The sequence below is a fragment of the Coccinella septempunctata genome, chromosome 1 (genome assembly GCF_907165205.1).
Source record: "Coccinella septempunctata chromosome 1, icCocSept1.1, whole genome shotgun sequence".
In the NCBI taxonomy this organism is placed as follows: domain Eukaryota; kingdom Metazoa; phylum Arthropoda; class Insecta; order Coleoptera; family Coccinellidae; genus Coccinella; species Coccinella septempunctata.
The window spans coordinates 63,053,840-63,080,321 of NC_058189.1; the positions used below are offsets into that span (position 1 = coordinate 63,053,840).

The window sequence follows — 26,482 nt, forward strand, 5'->3', positions numbered from 1 at the left end:
TGATGAATGGATGCATACATTCCCAAAGAATCATGGTAAAGATTCAAATTGTAAGGTAGCAATTCCTCATTAATTAAAATTCATAATTATGTTCAAACTTTCTTCTCGTTTCATATGGAAGATGCTCGCATTCCATCCACTTCCTTTTTGGCATCATTATTGAATATTCATGAAAACTTATTCAAGTGAGATTTGGACCGGTGAGTTTAGGAGCGTAAAAAAAAATCGATCGGTAGTTACGTATGTGGTAACATCGGGCAAAATGCCCACGATAGATGATGCCTTGAGGCAAAAAATTAGTGAGTAGGATTGATATTAGGAATTTTCAGAAAAAGGAAGCTACATCAAATCTTACGAAAGTTTGATAGCAACTGCCTAATTATTCTCTAGGTATAATTTGTCTTTCAGTTTGTTTACCGTACTCCATATTGTTGGTTTATCATGAGCCATCATCACTTCTTATTTTGAGGTAATTAAACTACACTGCGCAAAAAAATTAACGCACATTATGGAAATCTCAAATTTATTCTACAACTGAAGGTGTTCTCAATGATAATTATTCTTATCAGAATTATGCATGCATATGTTATCCACTTTCAACGGTTTTCTTCAATACAGATGTTTTTTCCCAGCAGGAATAAAAAAAGATGATATTATCAGATTTTGAATGTATTGGATCCATTCTTAAATCAGTTGTTCTCGATCAATTCTAGTGATCAATAGTTTTTCTTTCGTTTGATTTTCTACACTCGATCGCTATGCAACGCGAAACACGCAATTTGACCCAAGAGGAATGTGCCCAAGCGGTAGTTTTGCGAGAAGAAGGGTGGAAATACACAAGAATTGCAGAAAGGTTTGGAGTTTCCCATACAAGTGTGTCCAGAATGTTACAGCGATTCAGGGAGACAGGTATGAATGTCCGAAGACCAGGACAACTGCCATTCAAGAACGTTACTTGAGAGTTTCTTCGTTCAGACAACGGTTTGCAACAGCTCGCCTCCTTCAAATTCAGCTTGAGCAAACTCATGAGGTGCAAATTAGCACTCAGACAATAAGAAATCGCCTCAGAGAATGTGATTTAAGGCCTCGTGTCGCGGCAAGAGGCCCAGCTCTTACCCCAGCCCATCGAAGGGCGCGTTTGGATTTTGCGAGAGAGCATATCCATTGAGAAAAGGCCGATTGGGAAAGAGTTCTCTTCACAGATTAGTCTAGATTCTGCCTCTACCATTGTGATCGACGTTCCCTTGTATACAGACGTCCACATGAAAGATATGCTCAGTGCACAGATTACAGAGTAGCAATCAGTACAATTTCCTGAATACTACTGGTTTCGGGGGAGGATCGATTATGGTATGGGGTGGTCTGCTCGCACAGACCTAGTGGTCGTTGATAATGGAGCTATGAATGCTGATAAATATATAAGGAACATTCTTGAAGAGCATGTAGTGCTATTTGCCCCATGCATTGCTGAAAATTTCATTTTTATGGACGATAATGCCAGACCCCATCGTGCGCGCATCGTTCAGGTGTACCTTGAAGAGGTTGAAGTCTCTCGAATGGAATGGCCACCAAGAAGCCCAGATCTCAATCCGATTGAGCAGGTTTGGGACAACCTCAATAGAAGGCTGAGAACTCGGAGAAATCTGGGAAGGATTAGATCAGAACATTTTAAGATCACTCATTTTGAGTTCGAACCGTCGTTGCCGAGCTGTAATTAACGCAAGGGGTGGAAATACCAAGTATTAAATCACTTATCAGCATTTCAGTATTTTGAAAATTGTTCATTTCTCATCTTTCACATAAGATTCGGTGAAATCCTGAATTTTTCTTCCATTTAATGTGTCTTGTTTCGTTCAAAACCTTCCCGAGAGAACATAAAAAATAAGTTATAAAGTCAATGTAGAGTTAACTTTCATTAAAATTGAGATTTTCAGAATGTGCGTTAATTTTTTGGCGCAGTGTATATCCGAATTTATTCCCATTAATCCTGGACACCCTGTATAATTACATGTAGGTACGCAATTATTCATTTAAATTTTTGAGCAGTGTATTTTACTGATGATGCTCACAATCTGCACGAATCTTCAAAAAGTATTTCGGAGCCTATCATTTGTTTTATCTTTGTGGAAAACTTATTTTTGTTATTATTAGACAACAGTTTTTTTCGAAGTGCGAAGCAGCACCTGGCGAGTTCAGAACATGGATCAGTGACCCTTCTGGTGGTGGTTTGGTTATGAATTTGAACATGCGCTCAAAGGTGCTGATACTGCTGATTCTACATCAGTGATTTCCCCATTCTTTTTTGAACTCAGTCTCATCCTAATACGTTTTGATTTTGCAACATTGGTAGATTACGAAAAGGTTAATATGAATATGAAACTTCAGGCTATTGGCAATAAATCTTGATCTTTTCCCAACTAAAGCATTGTTGAAGAACTGATTCGCAACAACTGAATTCTATTCCATTTTGTCTTGAATGTTCACGTGTGGTCTGCTTAGTCTGGGCCCAGCATAAAAGCAAAACATACACCTTATAAAATTCCTCAATCAATTTCATTAGCGTGCAGGAGAATTCAACTGTTAAACAAAGGAACATATGGCACAATCCTGACTGGTAATTTACATTCCGAAAAATCCAAATGCCTACCATTCTATAGGAAATCTTACGGTTGGTAATTATTATTCCAGCTGCCAATTTCCGATGCAAAGATATAGTGCTTTGCTGTGTCGAAATGTCGACTAGGACTAAATCGAGAATATCGTAGATATAGAACGCAAGCACCGGCAGTCGTATAAAGTACATAATTTTTCAGATTTACAGCATACCGTTGGCAAGTTTCAGTTATTCAGTTACATAAGAGCGAATGGTCAAAGCACTCTTAAACCCAATATTATTAGTCTCTCCCATGAGATGTTGATCAAGGTTGACTTGTGAAACATATACACTAGCTGGCAACTATGCACCTCAAGGTACGGTAAAGGAAATAGTGTGCTAAATTCTAGATAACAAAATCACACCTTCCATTCACGAAAAAATTAGATCGTCGAATACGAATCGATATCAATTTCTAGGATAATACGAAGATTGCATATTGAATTCGAGCCAATTAACCTGATGAATCGAGAGAATTGCGAAACGTTCGATAACAGATGTGATTTAGATCTTCGTTTTCTGTTGTATTGGGTGTTTTATAATCGTCGTTCAGGTTGAGCTTTCATTTTGTAACCATTTGTGGAGAGTAATAATCGAAAAACATCAAAAGCATATGGAATTTCATGAGGGATAAAGATATCCCTGAAATAGGTTGAAGAAATATCAAATCTATATTCTACTCTGAGAAGTTCAACGAAGCAACGAAAACTGTCGTTGTTAATTGAAGTTTTCTTATTTTTTTTGACGTAGAATATACGAGGATGTATTGATATCTAGTTAGCCAAGACCAGTTCCATGCATAAAAAAATATTACGTTACCATAGCAACGAACAATAACTCATTAGAATTGTCAGTGTGAAGTTTGAGGTCAAAAAAGTAAACCAGAGTTACGCAATAAATTAAAAGAAAGAAGTTGTCCACCGAAATTGGGAAAATCGAAAAATTGGAGTATCGAGCCATCATCAAGTACCTGTATTTAAAAGGGTTAAGAGGTAAGCAGATTTACGAAGATATGCTTAATACCCTTGGTGATCAATGCCCTTCGTATGCGACCGTGAAAAATTGGACTGCAAGCTTCAAAAGAGGTAAATTTTCCATTGAAGATGATGACAGATCGGGAAAGCCAGTTTCTGTGTTAGTCCCCGAAAATATCGATGCAGTTCATGACATGATTTTATCAGACCGTCGAATTGGGCTAAAACGGATATCTGAAGCACTGAATATTTCATACGAACGCGTTCATCATATAGTTCACATCAATTTGAACATGAGAAAAATTGCTGCAAAATGGATCCCCAAATGTTTGAATGTTGACCAAAAGTGTGCAAGGGTAGAAGCATCGCGTTCGATTTGCGCTCGATTTGAAAACGATGTAGACTTCTTGAACCGAATTGTTACTATGGATGAGACTTGAGTACATAAATTCTACGATCCAGAAACAAAGCAACAATCGATGGAATGGCGACACTCTGATTTTCCAAGACTTAAGAAGTTTCGTGTCAAAAAATCTGCTGGAAAAGTTCTTGCTTCAGTTTTTTGGGATTGCCATGGAGTAATCATGATTAATTTTTTTGGTTAGGGTAAAACAATAACCGGAGATTACTATTCGACATTACTGACCACTCTACGGGGAAATATTAAAGAGAAAAGACGCTGAAAGTTATCCAAAGGTGTTTTGTTTTTGCAGGACAACGCTCCTGCACACAAGTCTCATGTTGACATGCAAAAAATTCGTGGTTTAGGCTTTGCATTACTAGAACACCCCCATATTCACCAGATTTGGCTCCATCCGACTATCATCTCTTTCCTCAACTGTCAAATTGAAATTTTTTTTGATATGATGGACGAGTGACCATTGACAATATTCGACCAACGTCAAGTGTAAAAATAACATTAATTGTGTAATAGTACCAGACTCGTTTTTCAGAGCGCTCTTTTCACGGAATAATTCTTGAAAGATTTCTCATTTGAGTTATAATCGTCCGTTTCCTTGTTGTGAAACAACAAGCTGAACTATTTAATGCTGAAGTAATTCATTTGGAGTATGTAAAAACCGTTTTTTTCCTCATTCAAGAAAGCGTTAAATTCCGATTGTCCATTTCCCATTTAACTCATTATCAATTGTCCAGTGTCGGCATTTTATCTTTTAAATAAAAAGATTATCATCCGAATGAGCTTTCTCATTTTGCAATCGTGGTACACTTCCATGGCTTGCAATTGTTAGGTTAAGAAAAATGATTTTATGTTCCCTCTCAAACAAAAATAAGTTGCAAAGTAGTTTTCTTTCAAACATATAGCTTCTATTACAATTATGAGGATATACCTATTTCATATCAACAAACACCTAACAGAATTTCAAATATAAAATTATGACCCCCCCAATCCCTCCTGGATCCGCCACTGATATGTTCTTTATACAGTGCCATAGTGTATCCTCTAACTAATTCAGTAAATCGAAGACAATTTTGGAGTTGTGAAGTTAAAGACTCGTACTGTAATTCGAATTCGACAATTATATTAATATCGACAAAAAGTAACCAAATCTCTATTTTATTTTTAAATAGCCACCAAGAAAAAATTTCTGATGATAATAATTTATGCTATATGAAGATTAAAAACAAACACCTCATTAGCATATTTTCGCTGACGGTTGCACATAAAGGAAGCATATTTTGAGAAATTGAATCATTAGAATGCACTTTCAGCCAAACATGAAAGAAACGAGAAATTGCATTTTTTATTACATTCTTATAGTAACTGAGATGGAACCAATCACGTAATTGGGTGTAATTTTACTGGGAATTATAATTTTCGCCTTCGTTGGTTCCGAGAAAAAAAGTATCCATATGTTGCTCAGTATGTACATACTCTTCAATATCGATAAGTTATGAACTAATTAATTAATTTATTTAGCAACTGAAGCTGCCATGGATTATTTAATTATAATTTGTTTTTGATTAGGTAATGGTTTTCATTATTATATTATATATTCTGAGGAACAATCTTAATGAAGATAAAAATTAGAGTTTCTTTTGAGTCATAAAAAAAACTCAAGGATTTGATTGACGATATTATTTTTGTTAATATAACATGAAATTTTTCTATAGGAAGGATCTCAAAATAAAATAAAAATCACAGTAAAACTCACAACAGATAATTACCCAGTTACAATCTTCGAAATCAAAAAATTCAACGAACAATTTTAGTAAAATAATATCAGAGCTAACTCCTCAAGTTGAATAGCTGAATGTTTCACTGGAATTTCAATTCATTTCTGTCAATCAGATAAATGTTTGATTTTTCAAGAGGATGAATATGATATACAAAATACAGGGTGAGTCTGACTCGTACAAATATTTTAACAGTGGATTCTTGAGGTCGAAAAGGATACTTTTTTCCTATACCATTTTTTTCCGATTCGACCCTGATAGAAAAATAGGGCCGTTTTAAGTTTTCATAATGAGCTGTCCCACCCCTGGAAAAATAAAATTCCCTTCAGAATAACTAGCTAAATCTGTGACACCACACATTTGTGGATTTTTTTTAGAAGTTGCATTCGGTTCGGTCAAAGTACCTAATTTTTCGAATTTCACAGATATTTATTTTTTTGAACATCGAATTACTTGACAACGGCGCATTATACAAAAAAATATGGGGAATACTTTTATTTTACAAAACGTTGAAATATTCATTAGATAGCGTCCAACATGGTTTAAAGAGTTGGGTTTCTCATAATGAGAAAACTGGAGGACATGGCTGATATCTTGTATTCGAAAAAGATTCATCAAATGAATGAAAAACTATATTCCGAAATTCATTTGATTCGATAAAACCGTTTGTGAGATAGAACTAAAACTAACATTTTTTATGGTTTTTCAACAGCCTGTATCTTTGAAACCGAGCTGATTCAGAAAGAATGGTGAAGGAAAAAAGTGTTTCTTTTGACCTCAGGAATCGACTGTTTAAATATTTGTAATTCAATGGGTGATTCCTTGTCGAAAAATATTGTGCGTCTGCCATATAATTTTTATTTTTGAGCCGTCTCTGTTTCCGTATTAGATATAGTCTCCTGAAAAGGGCACTGAAGACCAATTTTTATTTTTTTTATAGAAACAAGAAAACTGACAGAAATTAAATTGAGCAGACATTCTATGGGAGCTACAAGTAAAAAAAAATTTGTGTTGTTCCCTTATAAAGTCAGCATGATATCAGTCTACTAGATATATTTATGTTCGAAGGTAATTTCAGCCTGTTGATAAATGTCAAAAAAAATTCTACGAAAGATCTACACTATTTTTTGATAAGGAATCACCGCTTATTTTTTTTTTTCATTTACACACTGTATATGGTCCTATTTGTTTTTGAGGCTTTTATTCTGCCTGCCTGCACCTATTGTAAAGCATTTAAGATGTCTGTATATTATTATATTATTTTCACTCGATTTAATTCCTATAATCCTTATTGATGACAATGAGGTATTGTTATTGATAAAGAAAAAAGGATATAATATGCAGTTCATTTCAATTTCATAAAATTATCATCCATAGGATTTGGAAAGCATTTCGGATAGAAAATTTCACTAGATCCAGTAAAGTTAGTTGGAAATTATGAAGCTAACCTACTGCTTAAGTAGGAGTTAACATGAAGTGGAAAGTATTGATAAATGATAATGTCAATTCATACGATAACGATGAGCGATCCATTCATTCTCAAATAACCGTTTTCCCTATTGTACTTTTAAATTGAAATCAATAAATCAACATCCAGTTGCATAAACAAGGAAAAGAACAGAAACGAAGTATAACCATCGAAACTAGGCTTAAAAATACACCAGATGAGGAAAAAGTGTAAAATTTTGTAATCTAATGAAGGTATATTAGAATGATTTTCATAAAATAATGCTCCAACCTTGACTATCGATGGAATCGTGATAAGTTGTTGTTAACTGATTTATTAAATTAAATAGTTCAAGAAAGATTTTTTATCTATGCCCTGGAGCTAACGCTACAGGACACGAAATAAAATAACGTATTATTATTTTATTAGGACGAAATGGTGATCAAGATAATAATTTCAATTAAACGAACGGCTGTGGTGAAGTTACAGGCAATCCTGACGATGAGAAAGTTGAATTTCTGACCTCTTGGTCAAAATTCTTATGTTCTGTTTTACCGAATTCATAAAGTTGACTAAAGATAAAGATTGCACATTTCATATTTCCTCAAATTATTCGTAACTAACTGAATTAAATTTGTATGACTTGATCAACATTCAATTTGAAATTTTTTCACATTTCGATCTATTTTTTAAAAGCCAACCGTGCTATTGTATCGTCTACTTATGTACTTTTCTGAAAAAATATCTCACGAGAATCAGGGCAACAACCTTCACCTCTATTTTCATTCTCTTTCGGATTACGCTAATACATGAAATAGGAGATGATATTCCTCAAACAATGGAACATGAATTTCGTATTGTTCATTCTGAGAAAACAAGTACTTGACAACCCACATCTGGTAGATTCCTAGAATGATTATTGGAGGTTTGAGAATAAAATTGCACTGTAGGCTGTGGACTCTTTATTTGGCATTGAAAATATATCCTATTTCATGTTATATTTCGGTAATTTCTGGAATTTTGGCGATGTTTCATTTCGAATTAAATGGTAGTTGATGTTCTGAAGAGGTGTATGCAGAAGTGAAGAGGCGTTGCACAATAGTATCTACAGAATGAAATCCCAGTAAAAACTCACGCAAAATTTGAATATTTCCTAAATTTCCAAAATATCTTTTCCAACTGTCTTCAATCAACTCAAATCTGAGAACTGATCACCTGAATATGCCTTGAGTGCGGTAGTTTTAAGTTGAAGGTAAAGACCAACAAGAATTTTTTTTTGAGTATTCACAAAAAATGCAAAAGTTTATCTGTTATCATAAAAAAATTCCTTACTTTGAATGGAAACCCACATTGTATCGAAATATGAATATACTCCATCAACAATACGCCCAAAATCAATAATTTTCGAGATACTCCAGAAATAACACTGTAGTAACGCGTTTTTTTATTACAAAATCACCCTTCCTGCATTTTTTCGAGTAAAACTCAAAATTTTTTTCACAGATGGTGATCACGATTCAAGGAATCGATATGGCAGTTGATTTAAGAAGAAGTTCTGACCGTTCATGTCAAGCGTTAGATTGGGTGAACGTCCCAACAATGACTAAAATGCCTATTAAATCTACAGAGTGTCCCAAATTCGATGTCCAGTGAGGGGATCTCCGAAACTAGAACAGCTAGAGCAAAACCGCAAACACTTTCCGTGCTCTTTTTCAGAGAAACAAAGAATGGTGAAAACCGTAGCCTCCTACGATTCTTCGTTTTTGAGTTATTAGCAAAAAATTATATTTTGACGATTTCGAAAAGTTCTCATAATTTTTTTGGCTTTGAATTTACAGATCTTAGATTTAAACCTTCTACTGGCAGTTTTTCACGAAGAAACCACTGACGAGTTCAAAAAACTTTTTCAATTCGAAATATCTGGCAAACTTTCGTTCTTTTAAATGCAAACTTTTATTGAATTTGTTATTTTTCAATTGGAAAAAATCTTTTATCACTGGATTCTACGTATAAAAGTGCCTGTAGAAGGTCCGAGCTTCAGATCTGTAACTTCAAAGACAAAAAAGTTATGAGAACTTTTCGAAATCGTCAAAATCTCATTTTTCGATAATAACTCAAAAACGAAGGATCGTAGGCTACGGTTTTCACCATTCTTTGTTTCTCTGAAAAAGAGATCGAAAATGTGTCATCGGCTTTGCTCCAGCTCCTCTCTGGACATCGAATTTGGGACACCCTGTATTTGTTTAAAAAAATGATTCCCAAAAAACATCTTTGAGTGTAAAAGGAGCTCAAACCGGCCAGGGGTAGGTATGGTCAAAGATAGATATGAATTTTTTTTACATACATATTTTGACGTCTAGTATCACGTCCTCAAATATCCCTGTACATAAAGTTTTCTTGAGGTACGTGCGTCTGAAAGCTTGGTGGCTATCGCATTTGTGATCCACAAATAAATATTGCCAATATCTTCGAGCTCAATTTCGTAGAGGACAAGTTTGTAGATTGGCAACAAAAATCTGGTTTCGCATTATTTTTAGCGACCGGACTGGTCGAATTTCTGCCTTTTCGAGTTCATAATTGGTATCTTACACAATTTTGAGGTCGAAAAAGTCGAATATAATATAATATCATTTGAAAACTAGTTGGCAGGACAGAGGAGACATAGGGGGGTTCTGACCCTGACATTAAATCGGGGATATTTTGAATATTCATGCCGATAATGTCGTCTAATTTCTCAGGGGAGTCTGCGACGTTTTGTTCTGAGAGATTGATGATAAAAAATTAATAGAGATAGATTTGAGATCGTATCGTATGCATATTGCTCATTATTTAAGTTTTTAACCATTTTTCAAAGAACAAATTGAAGGAAAAATGTTGAAAATCAAATAAAGCTTCCTCTTACTTCTTTCTAGTATTCTAGCATGAAACAAATCACTATACTCCATTCACTTTAATTTTAGCTGTCGGTTGGCCATGGAAATTTGACACATTTCACTCTGTATAGTACGAAAATGTGAAGTTATGACGCTTGTCAAAACATTTTTGGGTTTTAAATCAACGCTATGTTGTCCGTTCTACGTAAAAGTTTCTGTTATTACATATTTTATCATAATGTCGAATCTCTTCGGAAAATATGTGACGAACATAATTGAAGTTTATGCAAACTGATTGAAGGCATACCAAATACAGTTATTTGCATGGAAAATAAAAGGGATCAGTATAATATCATAATATGCACTAGCTTGAGGAGAGTTAATGTCCGTTATCTTCTTTGGCCAAAGTTTGAATACGTTACATCAGTTGTAGATTTCAAAAATATTAACCCGAAGATGAAATGCATATGTTGCAGTGGTTGGGAATGGGTATCTCCCGAAGGAATTAACAGATAATTAGAAGAATGTTAAATTCTTCAACAAAAATCTTCTCGCATCAATATAAGTAAAAAGAATTAAAGGAAGTTCCAAGTCAAGATGAACTTCACCTTTGAAAAAAATTTCACATGAATACACAATTAACAGGACAACTGACGCGTATTTGAGCCTTGTTCGTCTCAATACATTGATATAATAATAATAATTAGATATTTATTGTTACCTTAAGATATTTACAATGTATAGGACAAGTCAAATGAATAGTAGAAAAATCAATTTTCGGGAACTTATTTTACGATGATATCCATCGAAAATCCTGTAGTAAACTTTTGGCATTAATTCACTCAAACATAAAATTCTCAAACGGCCACCACTTTTTTGGGTCTCCCAATAGAAGGAAATTCTTTGCCATCCTTTTCATTCACAATCTTTCTGATTGTGGAAATATTCAGCTGAAATATAAGTCGTTTAGATTCAGATGAAATATTATATAAATTCTCTTACATTGAATATGTTCGCTACCGTCTGACGTATTGTGGATTTTAGAATATAAGGGTATCACTATTTGAATGAGCGGACCTGAATTCTAAATAGCACTTCCTGAAACCCTGTCTTCTCTTTTTTCAATCACTTTCGGCATTTTCGTGATGAAAATTGATATTAGTTGTGGCAATTAACGACATTTCATGAGTGCCAAACTTACTCCGTTCTAGATACAAAAACTTGAGAAAATTATTTCATGGCAAATCGACTGCTAAAATAAATGTGAATGGAGTTATATTATAGTAATTAGTAATAAAAAATCTTTGGAATTTTTGAGCTTTAACTATTACAAATCAAAATGGCAACTAGAAACAAATGGGGAAGTTACTGTCTTGAATTCAGCAGCTTTAAAGCGCTTATTCAAATTGCTAACTAGAGCAGCCGCCCATCCAGATACTGAACTCAGTCAAAGCTGCTCGACTCTCTGAAATCGGGATCGATACATAAGGGAAATGAATGAATTGATAGGGATTTGACCACGAATTCTTCATCACTTAGTCCAGTCCGATAGTTCGAGACACTGAAGCTTTAAATTCCGAATTCAATTCTTCAGAGATCATCGCTGATAATTATATTTTCGTTACGAATATTATTCCAATGGCAATTAACCTAGAAAACCGTTAACAATGTATTCATATCCAGCGTAATAGACTGATTTCGATCATACTGTCTGGCACTGAAACGTACCTACCCGAGTTATATCATTCTTTATAATTTCATTATTAATGGGTGCATTTCACTTCCGGAATTTTTGAGTCAATGAAAGTCATGTAGGTATAACGAATCCATTATCAAGAGAAAATCTGTTTCCTTTTCCAGCAATGCCTACATCGCAGGCCCAGCCTATCCCATTTCCTAAGAGAGCGCTGTGCAAATGAGAATGCGTTCTGTTATTGTCACATTTTAAATGTGTTTATTCTTTGGAATTGATTATTGATGCTATATTACGTGGGTAGCTGTATATTTGATTTAAAAAATTGTTGAAAATCTACACTTTCAAATTACTCTCTGTGAAAGGAGCATCTATTATTATTTTCAATTAAACAAATATACAGGGTGAGTCTTTGACTCATAGAAATATTTAAATACCAAATCTCAGAAATACCAAAAATTCTGAGAGCCCAACCCTTGAAACTTAGTTGGACGCTATCTAATAAATATTTGAACGTTTTGTAAAATAAAAGTATTCTTCGTATTTTCTCGTATAATGCGCCGTTTTCGAGTAATTTGATGTTCAAAAATTAAAAAATATCTGTGAAATTGTGAAACTCGAAAAATTGGGTACCAACTTTGACCGAATGCAACTCTTTTTAAAAGAACCACAGATATGTGGTGTCACCGATTTAGCTAGTTATTCTGAAGGTAATTTTGTTATTCCAGTGGTGGGATAGCTCATTATGAAAACTTAAAATGGCTATATCTAATTTATCAGGGCCGACTCGGAAAAAATGGTATTTGAAAAAAGTGCTTCTTTTGACCTGAAGAATCTTCCTTTAAAATATTTGTACGAGTCAAAGACTAGCCTGTATTTATTTTTGAAAGATACAAGACATAAAAAAGATGAATATAGTGTCATTTTCCCGGTGAAAAAGTGAAAGTTTTCATCGTTTTTAGATATTTTCAAAAATATAAAAGTTATCGCACATTTTCTAAATCGATAAAATATCGAAATTTGACAAGACAAATGAAGATATCGTGAAAATGTTTCCACTGATGGACTTTTCACAGAAATCTAGCCTAGGACTCCTCTCCCTCTCAACGTTTTTACCTATCTAGTCTTGGAGTACCAGAAACAGTCAAAATCGAAAATCAAGCAATTTGTGACACCCTGTATTGTTTTTTATATCCCTCAGTATATTAACACTACCTCTATGTTCAATTTCATTTAATATCGCAATATAGAAGTTACATCGATAATATTTTATCCCCCTATAAAACATGAGTTATCTGTCGCAAAAAAAAAATAGTTTCATCCCACTTTTATATTTATATTTTTCAATCTTATATTCTAGATAAGAGACATGTTTTATTGTCTCCAATAAAATTTTATCGTCTTCTGAACCTTCATATTTCCAATCGAGCATCTCCATCATCCTGTCATCGTAAAGAAAAAACATCACAAAGGCAGCTCAATAAATCATCAACACCTTACGAAGTCTTTGTCCAAATTGCATCCTAAACAGAGGCTATGGTTCACTTTCTCCGAATACACACGCATGTTAAATTATTGCAAAATATAAATTATCATTTATCTAAATATCCTTATCGTCCGAATCTTGTGAGGCAAATAAGTTATGTAGATTAGACATCGTTGACCACTTCCGTGACCACTAACCTGTTAATTTGATTAGTTGATTTCGTTGTTGATTTATAGAGCTTTGATGTTGAAAAAATTAAGTGCCGTTTTCAATTATTCAATTCCCAAATGTCCTGCACTAGATAGCCATTTGAGAATCGGTTCCAAATCGGTTGTGCTTTGGAGAAAGAGAAATTGTGCTGATGATTCATGCACATTCATCATTCAGAAAGTTTCATATATTATCATAAAACATTATGAGAATTTCACGGAGCGGTTCTATACATTATTTTCGCTCGATATCTATTTTCAATATTTTGGCACTTTTTACTGGGCCACTGGTCTTTGGAACCATGTAACAGTAACCGTATTTGAGTTCCTTGAAAATTTTCAAACCCTTTCATTTGAAAAACTTTCTCCTGCAATATTTTCATGAAGCGCGAGATTTTTGAGAAAAACCTGAAAATGTGATTGACTTACTAGTCAATTCGAGATTCGTATGGAATTCAGTAGAATTCCATACTCCATATTTCGAGAATATTATTCGTATCCGACACATCTCGAAGTTATTTAGTAGTTATACTCCATTCAATTTTATTTTAGCACTCGGTTGGCCATGGAAATTTGAGACATTTCACTCTGTATAGTACGAAAATGTGGGGTTATGAAGCTTGTCAAAACATTTTTGGGTTTTAAATCAACGCTATGTTGCCCGTTCTACGTAAAAGTTTCTGTTATTACGTATTTTACCACAATGTCGAATCTCTTCGGAAAATATGTGAAGAACATAATTGAAGTTAATATTAACCCGAAGATGAAATGCATATGATGCAGTGGTTGGGAATGGGTATCTTCAGAAGGAATTAACAGATAATTACAAGAATGTTAAATTCTTCAATAAAAACCATCTTGCATCAATATAACCAAAAGGAATTAAAGGAAGTTTCAAGTCAAGATGAACTTCACCTTTGAATAAAAATTTCACATGAATAAACAATTAACAGGACAACTGGCGCGTATTTGTGGCTGTTCATCTTAATACATTGATATAATAATAATAATTTGGTATTTATTGGTAACATAAGACATTTACAATGTATGTATAGGACAAGTCAAATGAAAAATAGAAAAATCAATTTTCGGGAACTTATTCTACGATGACATTCATCGAAAATCCTGTTTTAAACTTTTCGCATTAATTCATAAAATTCTCAAATGCCACCACTTTTTTGGGTCTCCCAATAGAAGGAAATTCTTTGCCATCCTTTTCATTCACAATCTTTCTGATTGTGGAAATATTCAACTGAAATATAAGTCGTTTAGATTCAGATAAAACAATATATAAATTCTCTTACATTGAATATATTCGCTAGCGTCTGACGTATTGTGGATTTTAGAACATCAGGGTATAACTATTTGAATGAGCGGACCTGAATTTTAAATAGCACTTCCTTAAGCCCTGTCTTTTCTCTTTTTCAATCACTTTTCGACATTTTTGTAATATTAATTGATATTAGTTGTGGCAACGGCGTTATGACATTAAAGATATTTCATGAGTACCAACCTTACTCTGTTTTAGTTACCAAAACTTGAGAAAATTATTTCATGGCCAACCGACTGCTAAAATAAATGTGGATGGAGTATATGTTGTTAATTTTTTGTCCAAAAAAGTACTCGGAAACAAAAACTGGATGCATAAAAGAGACGAAGCGAGGGACGTGGTTGTCTTAGGTCATGTAGCAATGGATCCGACCTTTAGTACCAGGAAATTACCCGATATATCTGGTGTTTCACGCACAAAAATCATGAGAATCCTCAAACAACATAAATTCCATCCTTATAAGATACAATTGGTTCAGGAACTGAATGAGGATGATCCCGATCGCTGACTGAAGTTCTGTGAAGTGGTCAGTGAAATGATTTCCAGCATTTAATAAACTAATCACAAAAGTAACTACTGTTCCACTATTTTACCTGTCATTTCGTTATCGATGTGAATTTTGTGGTGAAATTTCAGGATCAGATAGTACTCAAGAAGATCTTCAACATGAGGTATCTCAACACCCCTCATCCCTATTCAAAATCACCCCCATTAGGGAATTACAGTAACGGTGATCAAAAGAGCGGAAATCAGAAATTGACGAGTCCACTGTATTTGGATTCTTCTCATAAATCTTGACAAAATTTCAAGAGACAAGAAAGTTTTTTAATTGAATCGGTAGCATTATGAGATTTTGCTCATCATAAAACTCCTGTGTGCCAAATTCAGTGATTCAACAATTTTAGTATACCTATCAATTTTGAAGCGAAAGCAGAAAGATAACCATCAAATTCATCTTAATGAAATGTTACTGGTTATTTTTACATATAAATAACAGTCAACAAAAACATTTTCCTGCCTTGTTCGTTGGTCTTTTGATAATATATGCCGCGGTTCTTCAGACAATTAATTTGAAAAATATATCTACGATAAACGACCTTTCCTGTTCCATGTATTATTTACATTTATCCTTAGTTTTCGATGCTAAAATCAAATTTGAATGTATAATCTGGAAATTTGATAACGCTGTTTGAAAAAGATCGATTTCTCTGAATGTTGTTCACATTATGACAACCAGTTATTTTATTAGGTATACCAAAATATTCGGCTAACATACATTTTTCATTATACTGAACCTATTCTTGTTTTTCGAAACTATTTTGTTCCAAAAACTGGATTTTCTGATTCAATTATTTCGACATAAAAATTTTCGGTAATTGAATATTCAAAAACGAGAAAATGTCTTTTGAAATAAATTTCATTACCCTCTCATATAATATATAGAATTACAAGAATCAACGAACTGTTGAAAATTTCGAATTAGCAATAGTGCAAACATTCACTGCACATTTACCTACACTGCCCAACAACTGATGGATCACTGACCTTTCATCACATCATTTCTGGAATATGAGACTGAAAATTAATAAAAAGGAAATTGAAAGCTAATCTCAGAAATTCGGCCCAGTTTTTTCTGAAAGATTACATGTATAACAGCTCAATAAAAGCCAGGAGTAAATAGAAATTTATGAGTGATCCCTATTTGTTGTTGAGCAGTGTATAATAAATTATTTCGGTGTGAAATTATCGTCGAAAATTACCCTGGAACTTCATTCTTGTCAAACTGATCATCATAATTCTTTGAATGAATTGAAAAAAATTGAATTGATTTGCAAGGTTTCATCTCATGATATAAAATGAATGACCACGAAATACTGGCTACCAGAGAAGTAAAAATGAAATTTTTCTCCACGCTTATCTTCGTTGTTTTGTTGATCCTTGTGGTGAGTTGAATTTAGAGTTTTTCTTCTATTTTACCGAATTCAGTAATGGGTAATATTACTTCATAACATCAATTTATTTTGAATATTCAATAAGCGGTTAGTGCATTGACTGAAAGTGATTGTAATTAAATTTCTTCGAAAAGAATTCTTGAATTTCTCTCCGATTCACTTCATGGTTTATATAATGGCACCAGTACCAGTGTTTACGATATGAAGGAGGCTTATCAAGACAATCTTTGCGTAGGAAATTAGAATGATAATAGAACATCTATTCATAATAATCCATATAGAAAAATATGAAATTTACATTCATACACCTAAAGAAAATTTCTTCTACAAGCATTCCCGATAGGCCTCACTCTTCAATGTGGGCCTAAATTTGAGGTACCTATAAATGGAGAGGGACGATTCCCTAAGTAATTTTGAGAAAAAAAAGTCCAGTAAACATGTGTTCGCAAACGTTTAGTTTCCGAGATACAGGGTGTTAAAATTTGAGTTTTTTTCTCGTGGTATCTACAATTCACAAGATATTCAACTGAAATTTGGCATATACATTACAATTGAAAGTTTACACCATGTGACATGTCGATTTCGATAGCAAATCTACAGGGTGATATTTTTTCTGGCTGAAGTATTATCGATTTAGGTTTTCAATTTTTTCTTCAGGCTGGAGCGGCAGCTCATGGTCATGGGGGTCATGGAGGCCCTGGAGGACCAAATGGAAAACCACCAAAGGGACCACCTTCTGGGGGAAAACCACCAGGTCCACCACCAAGTGGAGACAGTCCCAGCACAACAACGGAAGCCAGTTCATCTTAATGAATGAATACTTCGAATATTCACTGTTAAGAATTTGATAATCTTTCGACCAAAAATTAACTTCTGTGAAAACTTCTATAAGCAAATATAACTGGCGTGTAATTTAATCTCTTTTCATCTTATAACATAAGAAAAGCTTGTACACAAAAAATCAAAAATTACATATTAACTTGAATAATTGTATGACTCTATCTTCAATCTTCCTAATTTCCACTGAAAATAAACTTGAAATCTTCTACAGTACATTCACGATTAATAGATATGGCGTTTTTCGAAATTTTCCTCAATTTGAAGGTGAACCATACGTGATTTAATGTGTATAACATATTGTCGATGTATTCCATATTCGAAATCAAGGTTTCGTAATTCATTTTGAAGTCGTTTTCTAGAACAAACGGAACAGTCTGTATCCACCTTTCTTCGACAGGAAATCGAGAGAATTTCAAGGATCCTGTCAAAAATATCGATTATTCGATTGCTATTTTACATTTCCTCTGAAGTACTTGAGCTAATGGATCTAGTGCAACTTCATATCCGTCCTAGTCTAGCAGTGCATCGAGTAAAAGGCTCAATAACGACTAGAATCTGTCATAAAACGTAAATTCTACAGAAGAAATAATTGGTAAGGACGAAGGTTAGCCGCTTGCACTCTCATTATGAGATTTTCGTACATGAAAACTCAAACAATGAAATTATGTAGGCTGAATTTTCGCAACATCCATTTATTTTCTTGCTGCCTTGGTTTTATGATGAAATAAAGTTTATCGCATTCGAAGCTCTGTTTATTCTTGATACTGGTAGATATACAGTATTTCGACTAGAGCTTCGATATACACTTGCATACACTTTATCCGATCAATTGCATGGTTATGACGTTTTTGAAAACTAGAGATCCTATCTTGAAAACTGTTCGAGATAAATATATGATTTTTTTTATTGAATTCCCGAAGAGTTTTGAAGTTTTTTTTTCGGATCACTCTACTCTACAGTTGGTCCAAAATATACCGCAATTTTTTGGAAATAACCTCAATGATTTCTTCAAATGGCATGCCCTGAATTTTTTGTCTGTTGGATACCCCAAATGGGTGTTCTCATTTTTATGGTAATTTAGGCCTGAAATGAATAGTTTTTAAAATTCGTTGACTCATGTCAAGTCAGTAATACAGGGGGCAGGCGTTAGCAAAATGCTCCAATTTTTTTTTCTTGCTTTCCATCAAAGTCAGTCGACTCAAGGACTGAAAGGTCGATTTTTGGATGGTATTCGATTTTTTGCCAAATTTCATTGAAATATTCAAGTAACTTACGAGAAAAAGACTGGATGACAAAGAGCCTTCGACGGATTTTTATTCTTTTCTTGAAATCTATATGTTTCAGATCGTAAAGTGAGCTTTCTTGAAACTGAAAATTTTCGCTAGAATCAAAGGCATAAAAATGGAAAAACTGCATTAATGTGAATCTGGAACTTTTGTTTCTCTCTCGTTCCTAGAAAAAGCACGCAAAATCGATTTTGCTGCAGAGTTCTTTAATCATATAGCTCAGTATTAATTATATACCCTATACAAGGATAATTACAGCTGGATTCAATGGTCGAAATACCTTCAAAACCAAGGTTCATATAGACATAAAACCATTACACATTTTCTAGAATAAACGGAACAATTTGCTCTCACTCTCTGCAGTGGAATTTCGTGAATATCTTCTGAACCAAAACTGGTAGAGCAAAATTCCCTTCTGACATATATACCATTGAGTATACAGGGCGTAAATGAAGAGTTGCAAAAAATTAAGGGGTGATGCCTCTTCGAAAAATGGTGAGGGAATTAATTTTGTTCTAACAGCGCCTGAAATTTGAAGCTGAAAAGCAGTTTAAGGGGAATCACCACTGAAGAATTTCTTTTCTGTCAGTTTTCTGGTTTCTAAGGAAAAATAAAAAATCGCTTTTCAGGTGCCATCTTTAGAGGGCTTTATATAAGCAGGGGCTGCTGAAAAAAAAATTATATGAAAGACCCACACTATTTTTCGACAAGTTATGACCCTTCAAATATTTCGCAACTACTCATTTACACCCTCTGAATATCTCGCAAACTTCCTTGTTGTAATTGATCCTTTGATGATATATGCCAAAAATCCAAAAAATGACTTGTCAGAGTTATGTATGCCCATCGATTTCAGGGTTGCTTTTGTCTGTTTCTGAGGAAGCCTATGGTCAAAATAGAAACCTTGAAGAAGGTTTTTCCTGCCTCAAGCATACGAACCTTATTTTGCCATACTCGTCCGACCCATCATCTTTCAGAATGGGTGGAATGGAGCTTGTGGTGGTCGCCCTCGACGACGTCTGAATATTCCTCTTGAAATTAGTCCTATTAAAACCCGCACTGGTTCGTGGTAAACGCGAAGAAACCCCTAGGGCACAGGGAAGGGACACACTCACAGTTAAGACCACGACAAGGTAAAACTCTATATTACCTCTCATAGTGCATCGATAATGCACGAAGGATGCGTCCAGTTTATCACCAAAATCTAATTGTCGACTCTTCGGAATGGCTAAGTTACTTGATTGACACGTGCGAGTGCTATACCGAAAGCTCGTGGTACTTCTGAATGGGTTCTGGTGTTCTACTGACCACTTCCCGTGCTGGCAGACACTCCAGATGCCGTAAGAATACTTTCACTCGCCGCTTCTGTTCTTGGACCCCAGATAGCAGGTGCTATCGGCATCTGAATCAATGCAACTCTTTGGGGTCAACGTTTCTTGTCTGATACCGCCAGATTTATTCATTCAAGATTCACTCTCGTGCACATCCTAGGTCAGAATTGCGTCATTCGGACTGACAGTTCTACCTCGGTCGCGATTTATTGTTCTTTGTGGTAGAAGATGAGACCATCGCCATCGACTTCTGATTTACATAACGTTTGTTTTGGTACGATTATAGTAGCCTTCGACCTGCGAAGATGCGGAGACCTATCGTCAGTTCCGTTCTGTTTTCTTCCTGACGAAGCCTAAATTGTCCAATTCACCCTTCTTTCTTTTTTTACCCTTCTGGGTAGGGTAGTTGCCACCATAAGAATCTGCTCCTTGCTGATGAAACTTGTGAAAACAATAGCAAGACTAAATCTGGGCAATTATTGCTTTCTTACTACTCATATTTCAACTCAAATTCATTATGACTACTCTCTACACTCTGATGATGGAGCAATAACGCCGAAACCAATATAGACATTCCCGAAAGATGATTTTTAATTATTCTGGATTAACGTAGGATGAATCCAGCTCGCTAGCTCTCTGTATGTGACGATTCCACATTACAAGCCAATAATTCCCTAATACTTTTAATATTATGTATGGTAAACAGGGTAAGTCTTCGACACGTACAAATATTTCAACAGTAGATTATTCTTGAGGTCAAACAAACACTTTTTTTCCATACCATTTTTTCCGATTCGGCTCTGATAAAGTTTAAGTTTTCATAATGAGCTCTGCCACCCCTGGAACAACAAAATTACCCTCAGAATAACTAGCTAAATCTGTGACACTAAACATCTGTGGATCTTTTGAAAAGATTCGGTCAAAGTACCCAATTTTTCGAATTTCACAGATATTTTTGAACATCAAATTACCGATAATATGAAGATTACTTTTATTTTACAAAACGATCAAATATTCATTAGATAGAGTCCAACTATGACGCTAGACCTAGGGAAGAAATCAATCAATTGGCAGATATAGCGATCACATATGAACGCCATCACTATTTTCTTACATATTAAAAAACCCAACATAAAAAACCTCCTCTCAACTCAGAATTCAAACCCGCTGAATTAAAATTTTTTCTCCTTATTGCTCTAGGCACAATTTGAAGCTCAAAAACAATTTGTAACAATGTGACTCAGTGGCGGCTGGTCTGTGAGGGCTATAGGGCTACAGCCCCCTATACAAGAAATCACAAGAAATCAATCCTTTTATGTTATTCACCAACAACAACAACAAAATTTAAGCGGTAAAGCTCGGTCTTACTTATCTAAACATATAAAATATGTATGTATGTATTTCGAAAATGATTTAAAGAATCACACTGTTATGGTGCGTTTATGCAGAGTAACTAAGAAAAGAACTAATATGTACCTAAGAAAGGGACCAATCTTCTTAGTAACTCTGCATAAACTCACTATTACTAGGTGTTACACATTTGATATAACATAAGTGTATTGTAGTGTGATTACTACCAAACGCTTTCATGTACCTACTTAGCAACAAAAGTTGCGGGTATTATGATGATGATCATCATCTTTAATTCTTTGACCATCATGAGTAATGACGATTGATTTTAGCGCTCTTGAGGAGCATTCCTAGAAAAACATCTCAAACTCGGGATTCAACACCAAGTCCGTTAAAATTTAATGCTCCATTAAAATTTTAATCCTCCATTATTCCCTTCAAAAATGACAATTTCAAATAAACATGGACGTTCTTTCAACTGGGCTTATGTGCCTTGTAAAATATCTTATCTTTGAGTGACACACAATTATCTTATCTTTTAATCCCTTTTTCAAAAATAGGATTCCTGACATAGTTTTAAAAACAAGAATTCTCTTGCTTTCTGGACTGAGCTGACACAAAATTAGGTTAATTCGTTTCGGATTCTGTGATGCTTACTTGAGACAAGTAACTGTCAACAGTGTCGAAAATTCATTTGATCGATCGACTTTCTTACGATGATAAACATAAATAGTTTAACTTGAAGTTCAATAGTTTTATTTCATAGTTTAATTTGTTGGATTTCATATCCATTAGAAAAATGTCTTTAAGTACGATATGGAAATGTATCTTTTCACCAAGATTGATCAAAGTATATGGAACGAGCTCGGTAAAAAATAATTGTTATGCTGAGAATAATTATATAGATACATTATTTGGAATTTCAGAATTTGTATCAACCGTCAAATTACGAAAAATGGGGTGATCAAGTCATTAGTTCAGTGAGTACGAAAATCAATAATTGCTAATATACTTATCATTGAAATATGAATTAAAAAAAAACAATTATTTCATAGATGATAATTAGGACCTTTTCAGTTGATCGCGTTTTTTAGTTCTGGAAAATATTGTCCTTGTTGATAATATCAATAACAATTAAGTATTCCTCTTCTTGATATTAAAGTTTTGATTTGGAATTTAGCTCTATATGATATGGAAATTGGGCCTCTACACATCGCCCTTTATCGTGGGAATATTATACCATAAAGATTACTTCACTCATGAAGGCCTGTTGTCTCTAACAAAATTTGTGACAAGTATTGGAGTGATACTTGTAATATCGTACATATCAAGAGGGCTAGGTAGGTCCTTTGATGATACCTACAAAAACTTCATTAAAGCTCTGGAGGAAGTAAATCAAGAAATTACACCAATCACCAAGCGCAATATCTCTGCCTATGATTTTGAATTTTACGCTTGGCCCATCGAGTATAATCTTCAACAACTTAATGGGTAAATAAAAATTCAACCAAATAATTGATCGATATAAAGCACAGGGTATTTCTAGATCAAACAAAGTTTCAACTTCTGCTTTCAATCCAATGCCACATGGTAATATGCTTGATAATTTGCTGCAATTGCCATTTAGAATAGCAGCAGCAGTTGCTATACATACCTTTGGTATTCGTCTAATTTATCCTGGATCACTAGGGATTCTGAAAATTATTTTAGGTTCGTATCTAACAGTATTATATCTTCAGAATTATAATTTAAAATTCTTTACCTTTGAATCTCCCTTCTAGTTGAAATATATCGGAAATAATGAAATTTTTTATATGAGTGTATCTTTTACAGATAAAGCTCTCATTCAAGGTCGTTCAAGGTATGTGGAATATTTTAGAGGGGAACGTTTCAAAATTAGAACTTCAGATGGGAATGATCTAGATACAATGTTCGTTGACAGAAGAACTAATTTACCGAACGGTAATACACTTGTAATATGTTGCGAAGGGAACGCTGGATTCTACGAAATTGGCATTATGGGGACACCTCTTGAAGCAGGATATTCAGCTTTAGGATGGAATCACCCCGGATTTGGAGGCAGCAGTGTGAGTTATGCCAAGATCTAGATATTTAATTGAATTCATACTTCACAATCCGGCTTACTCACTCACAAAACCAACGCAACATGACCTGAGGTTACACCTTGGCTTTTCCCTGACCTTAATTCATAATTCGAACACAATGTAAAACATTATTTTTAGGTTTATGAGCATCATAACTCAAACGTAAAGTAAGTGAATTAACTTATTCATATATCTGAAGTTTGGAAGAGAACCTTTTCATTTCTGATCACATGATGATCACACATTTTTGCAAAAACATCTTAAATCACAAATTAGTAATCTAGGCTTATGATGTTCCATGTTTGAGAGTAGAGAATTTTTAATTTTATAGGGAACTCCTTATCCTCCTCAAGAACAAAATGCAATAGATGCAGTCATGCAGTTTGCTATCAACAAGCTTGGTTTCAAGGTTGAAAATATCGTTATATTCGCTTGGAGCATTGGTGGATACACAGCAACTTGGGCATCAATGAATTATCCTGATATTAAAGGATTGGTAATTTTTCTTATCTAATTGTATTCCTATCGTTGATAAGTGTTTTTACTAAGGTATTGGATGCGACATTCGATGATATTTTACCATTAGCGGTAAACCATATGCCAGCTATAATAAGTCCTGTAGTTGATTTAGCTATAAGGGAGCATGCTAACCTCAACGTTGCAGAACAGTTGGTTGAATACCCAGGACCTGTGTTATTCATACGACGGACTGCTGACGAAATCATTTGCACCAAGTGAGTGAATTAATAATTTAATAATGAAGTTTTGTACAATTCCAAAAATTTTCAGAGAAGGTGACATAACAACAAACAGAGGCAACTTTCTTCTCAAGAAATTATTGTGGAGAAGGTATCCCTTAATTTTCGGATCTTCCCAAATGAATCTCCTGGAAGAATTCCTCAGTTTGCCATCATCTAAACAAGGTGGTACCACAATTTTGCCATTTCATTCTTTTCTTATTTTACCTATATTTTTAGATACATTGCTACGAACCCATGAAGTGAACGAAAGTGAATGTATTTCTTTACTTCAATCTTATATATCCGAGTATTCCAAATCATTTCCTTTGAAAATTGGAGAAGATTTTGGTACCTTGGAGAAGAATAAAATGTCACTTTTCTTAGTAAGTAATGTTTAACAAACTCAGAATTTCTTTGCTAAATTATGTATATTTCAGGCGAGCAAATATTTGAAAGACTTCAAGAGTACACATTGCACGATGCTTCCCCCAGAAATGTTTCAACTACCTTGGGATATAAATGTAGAAAGTGATTTCGTATTCACGTAAATTCCTTTCTAATTCTTTTTTTTATTGACAGTGAGGCAGAGCAGTTTTGAAGTGGAAAACTAGATGATATTTACTGATAATTTATTTATATATGAGATGTATACTTTTTGAAATGGTGTAGTAAAGTACTTCTTCATCTTGGGAGTTTTGTTGGTTTACATATTTGGTAGATACAAGATTCATCTGAAGACAAAATCAAATACTGTCCATGAAATTACTTCAGACTTTCAGATTCATTGTTATCCATCGCTCAGAAAATGATCTTTAAAAGTACATCACCATCAGATTCATGCAAGATGATTTTCTAATGGTTCTGAAGCAGATGACAATATTTTAGTAGAAAATACAGGCAACCATTCAGTGTAAATGATTACCCTGAAATATAAAATTCACATATTCAATTATAGATTTTTTACCTGATAATAATAGTATGATTTCCATCAAATAAAATAACCTCGGTTCACAATTTACTTTTCTTTGCTACAAAGGAAGATAAAGCATTTATAAAGTCATCGGATTTGACACTCTCATCCAAAATCTGTTTCTCCACCTCGTTACATTTCAACAATGCTTCCTTTGACCACCTCATCAATAATTTCTTATTCCTTATAACTGTTTCCCTAGGAAGAGCCCCAAATTTCAATAAAGACTTTATGAATTCCTCTAACTTATCAGCAGGCACTACTTGTGCAACAAACCCTAATTTATAAGCTTCATTGGCTGTTAGAATATGATTGAGGAATAACATTTCTGAGGACTTGCTTTTTCCAAGTAATATTGGGTAAAGAAGGCTCGAACAACCCTCCAAGCTAAATCCAAGACGGATGAAAGGAATTTCAAAGGTTGCCCTATCTGAACAATAAATTATGTCACATAGAGATATACATGTAGCTGCGATTCCTATTGCAGGTCCATTCACAACTGCTATTAGTATTTTTGGATAATTAATGAAGGCATCTATCATTTCTTTCACTTTTTGCGTCGAATCTACTTCCGTCTGTGCAAGGGATGAGAAAAAATCAGTGCCACTACTGAAGTATTCTCCTTTCCCAGTGATAATAGTTACAATCACATCATCATTGGTCGCATCATCATTCAAAATATTGGTGATATTCTCGTACATTTCAATTGTGATTGCATTTTTTTTGGAAGGTCTATTTAACACCAATTTTCTCACTTTGTTTTCTAAAGTAACATCCATGGTTGAGAGAGATATTGGACTTCGGACTCAAAGATTATTCGAATTTTCACAACTTGTTTTCAAACTCGACTTTCGACTGCAACAAAATCAAACAGGTAGTTTTTGATATAGGTCACAAATAATTCTGTTCTGTAATCTGTAATAATAAATTTGTGGTGGCAGATTTGAAGAAACCTATAAAAAAAAAGATAGCTGTATCAAATAGACATAGAGACACCTACCATAAAAAGGTGAAAGTTTACAGATTATGAGAAAAAGAATACTATAT

The 26,482-nt window shown here is 34.2% G+C and overlaps 4 protein-coding genes across 8 annotated transcripts in view; 2 read left to right on the forward strand and 2 right to left on the reverse strand.

The window, feature by feature from the left end:
• LOC123322629 (angiopoietin-related protein 2) overlaps positions 1–20,400 on the reverse strand; it is a 50,090-nt gene extending 29,690 nt beyond the window's left edge. Inside the window, exon 1 of the mRNA XM_044910585.1 lies at positions 19,879–20,400. Within this exon, the coding sequence (XP_044766520.1) occupies positions 19,879–20,096 (218 nt within the window). The 5' untranslated portion in view covers positions 20,097–20,400. The remainder of the gene's footprint in view (positions 1–19,878) is intronic.
• LOC123322630 (histidine-rich glycoprotein-like) lies at positions 16,667–17,778 on the forward strand. Its single transcript, XM_044910586.1, has 2 exons — positions 16,667–16,804; positions 17,471–17,778. The coding sequence occupies exons 1-2, from the start codon at positions 16,718–16,720 to the stop codon at positions 17,621–17,623; spliced, it is 240 nt and encodes a 79-aa protein (XP_044766521.1). The 5' UTR covers positions 16,667–16,717; the 3' UTR covers positions 17,624–17,778.
• Positions 20,401–22,268: 1,868 nt separating the features above from the next.
• Positions 22,269–25,157, forward strand: LOC123322950 (phosphatidylserine lipase ABHD16A). 2 transcript variants are annotated; one of them, XM_044911048.1, is made up of 11 exons: positions 22,269–22,488; positions 22,547–22,600; positions 22,801–23,111; positions 23,167–23,330; positions 23,454–23,707; positions 24,057–24,221; positions 24,275–24,459; positions 24,515–24,648; positions 24,703–24,848; positions 24,903–24,986; positions 25,045–25,157. In XM_044911048.1, the coding sequence occupies exons 1-11, from the start codon at positions 22,420–22,422 to the stop codon at positions 25,045–25,047; spliced, it is 1,569 nt and encodes a 522-aa protein (XP_044766983.1). In that variant the 5' UTR covers positions 22,269–22,419; the 3' UTR covers positions 25,048–25,157. The 2 variants fall into 2 exon arrangements, with proteins under 2 accessions (XP_044766983.1, XP_044766982.1); XM_044911047.1 differs by having other exon boundaries at positions 24,903–25,157.
• LOC123322951 (enoyl-CoA delta isomerase 2) lies at positions 25,081–26,329 on the reverse strand. Of its 4 annotated transcripts, none has more exons than XM_044911052.1 (2): positions 25,468–26,329; positions 25,081–25,275 (listed from the first exon to the last, which is right to left on the reverse strand). In XM_044911052.1, the coding sequence occupies exon 1, from the start codon at positions 26,212–26,214 to the stop codon at positions 25,474–25,476; it is 741 nt and encodes a 246-aa protein (XP_044766987.1). In that variant the 5' UTR covers positions 26,215–26,329; the 3' UTR covers positions 25,081–25,275; positions 25,468–25,473. The 4 variants fall into 4 exon arrangements, with proteins under 4 accessions (XP_044766987.1, XP_044766985.1, XP_044766986.1 ...); XM_044911050.1 differs by having other exon boundaries at positions 25,081–25,326; XM_044911051.1 differs by having other exon boundaries at positions 25,430–26,329.
• Positions 26,330–26,482: the final 153 nt, after the last annotated feature.

What these genes read in the sequence shown, in the direction of transcription:
- LOC123322950 (XM_044911047.1), top strand. Translation starts at nt 22,420, where the DNA reads ATGTCTTTAAGTACGATATGGAAATGTATCTTTTCACCAAGATTGATC. An exon ending in AATCTTCAACAACTTAATGG is followed by an intron (nt 23,112 to 23,166) that starts GTAAATAAAAAT and finishes GGGTATTTCTAG; the next exon opens with ATCAAACAAAGTTTCAACTT. An exon ending in GACGAAATCATTTGCACCAA is followed by an intron (nt 24,460 to 24,514) that starts GTGAGTGAATTA and finishes AAAAATTTTCAG; the next exon opens with AGAAGGTGACATAACAACAA.
- LOC123322951 (XM_044911052.1), bottom strand. Translation starts at nt 26,214, where the DNA reads ATGGATGTTACTTTAGAAAACAAAGTGAGAAAATTGGTGTTAAATAGA.
- LOC123322630 (XM_044910586.1), top strand. Translation starts at nt 16,718, where the DNA reads ATGAATGACCACGAAATACTGGCTACCAGAGAAGTAAAAATGAAATTT. An exon ending in TTGTTTTGTTGATCCTTGTG is followed by an intron (nt 16,805 to 17,470) that starts GTGAGTTGAATT and finishes TTTTTTCTTCAG; the next exon opens with GCTGGAGCGGCAGCTCATGG.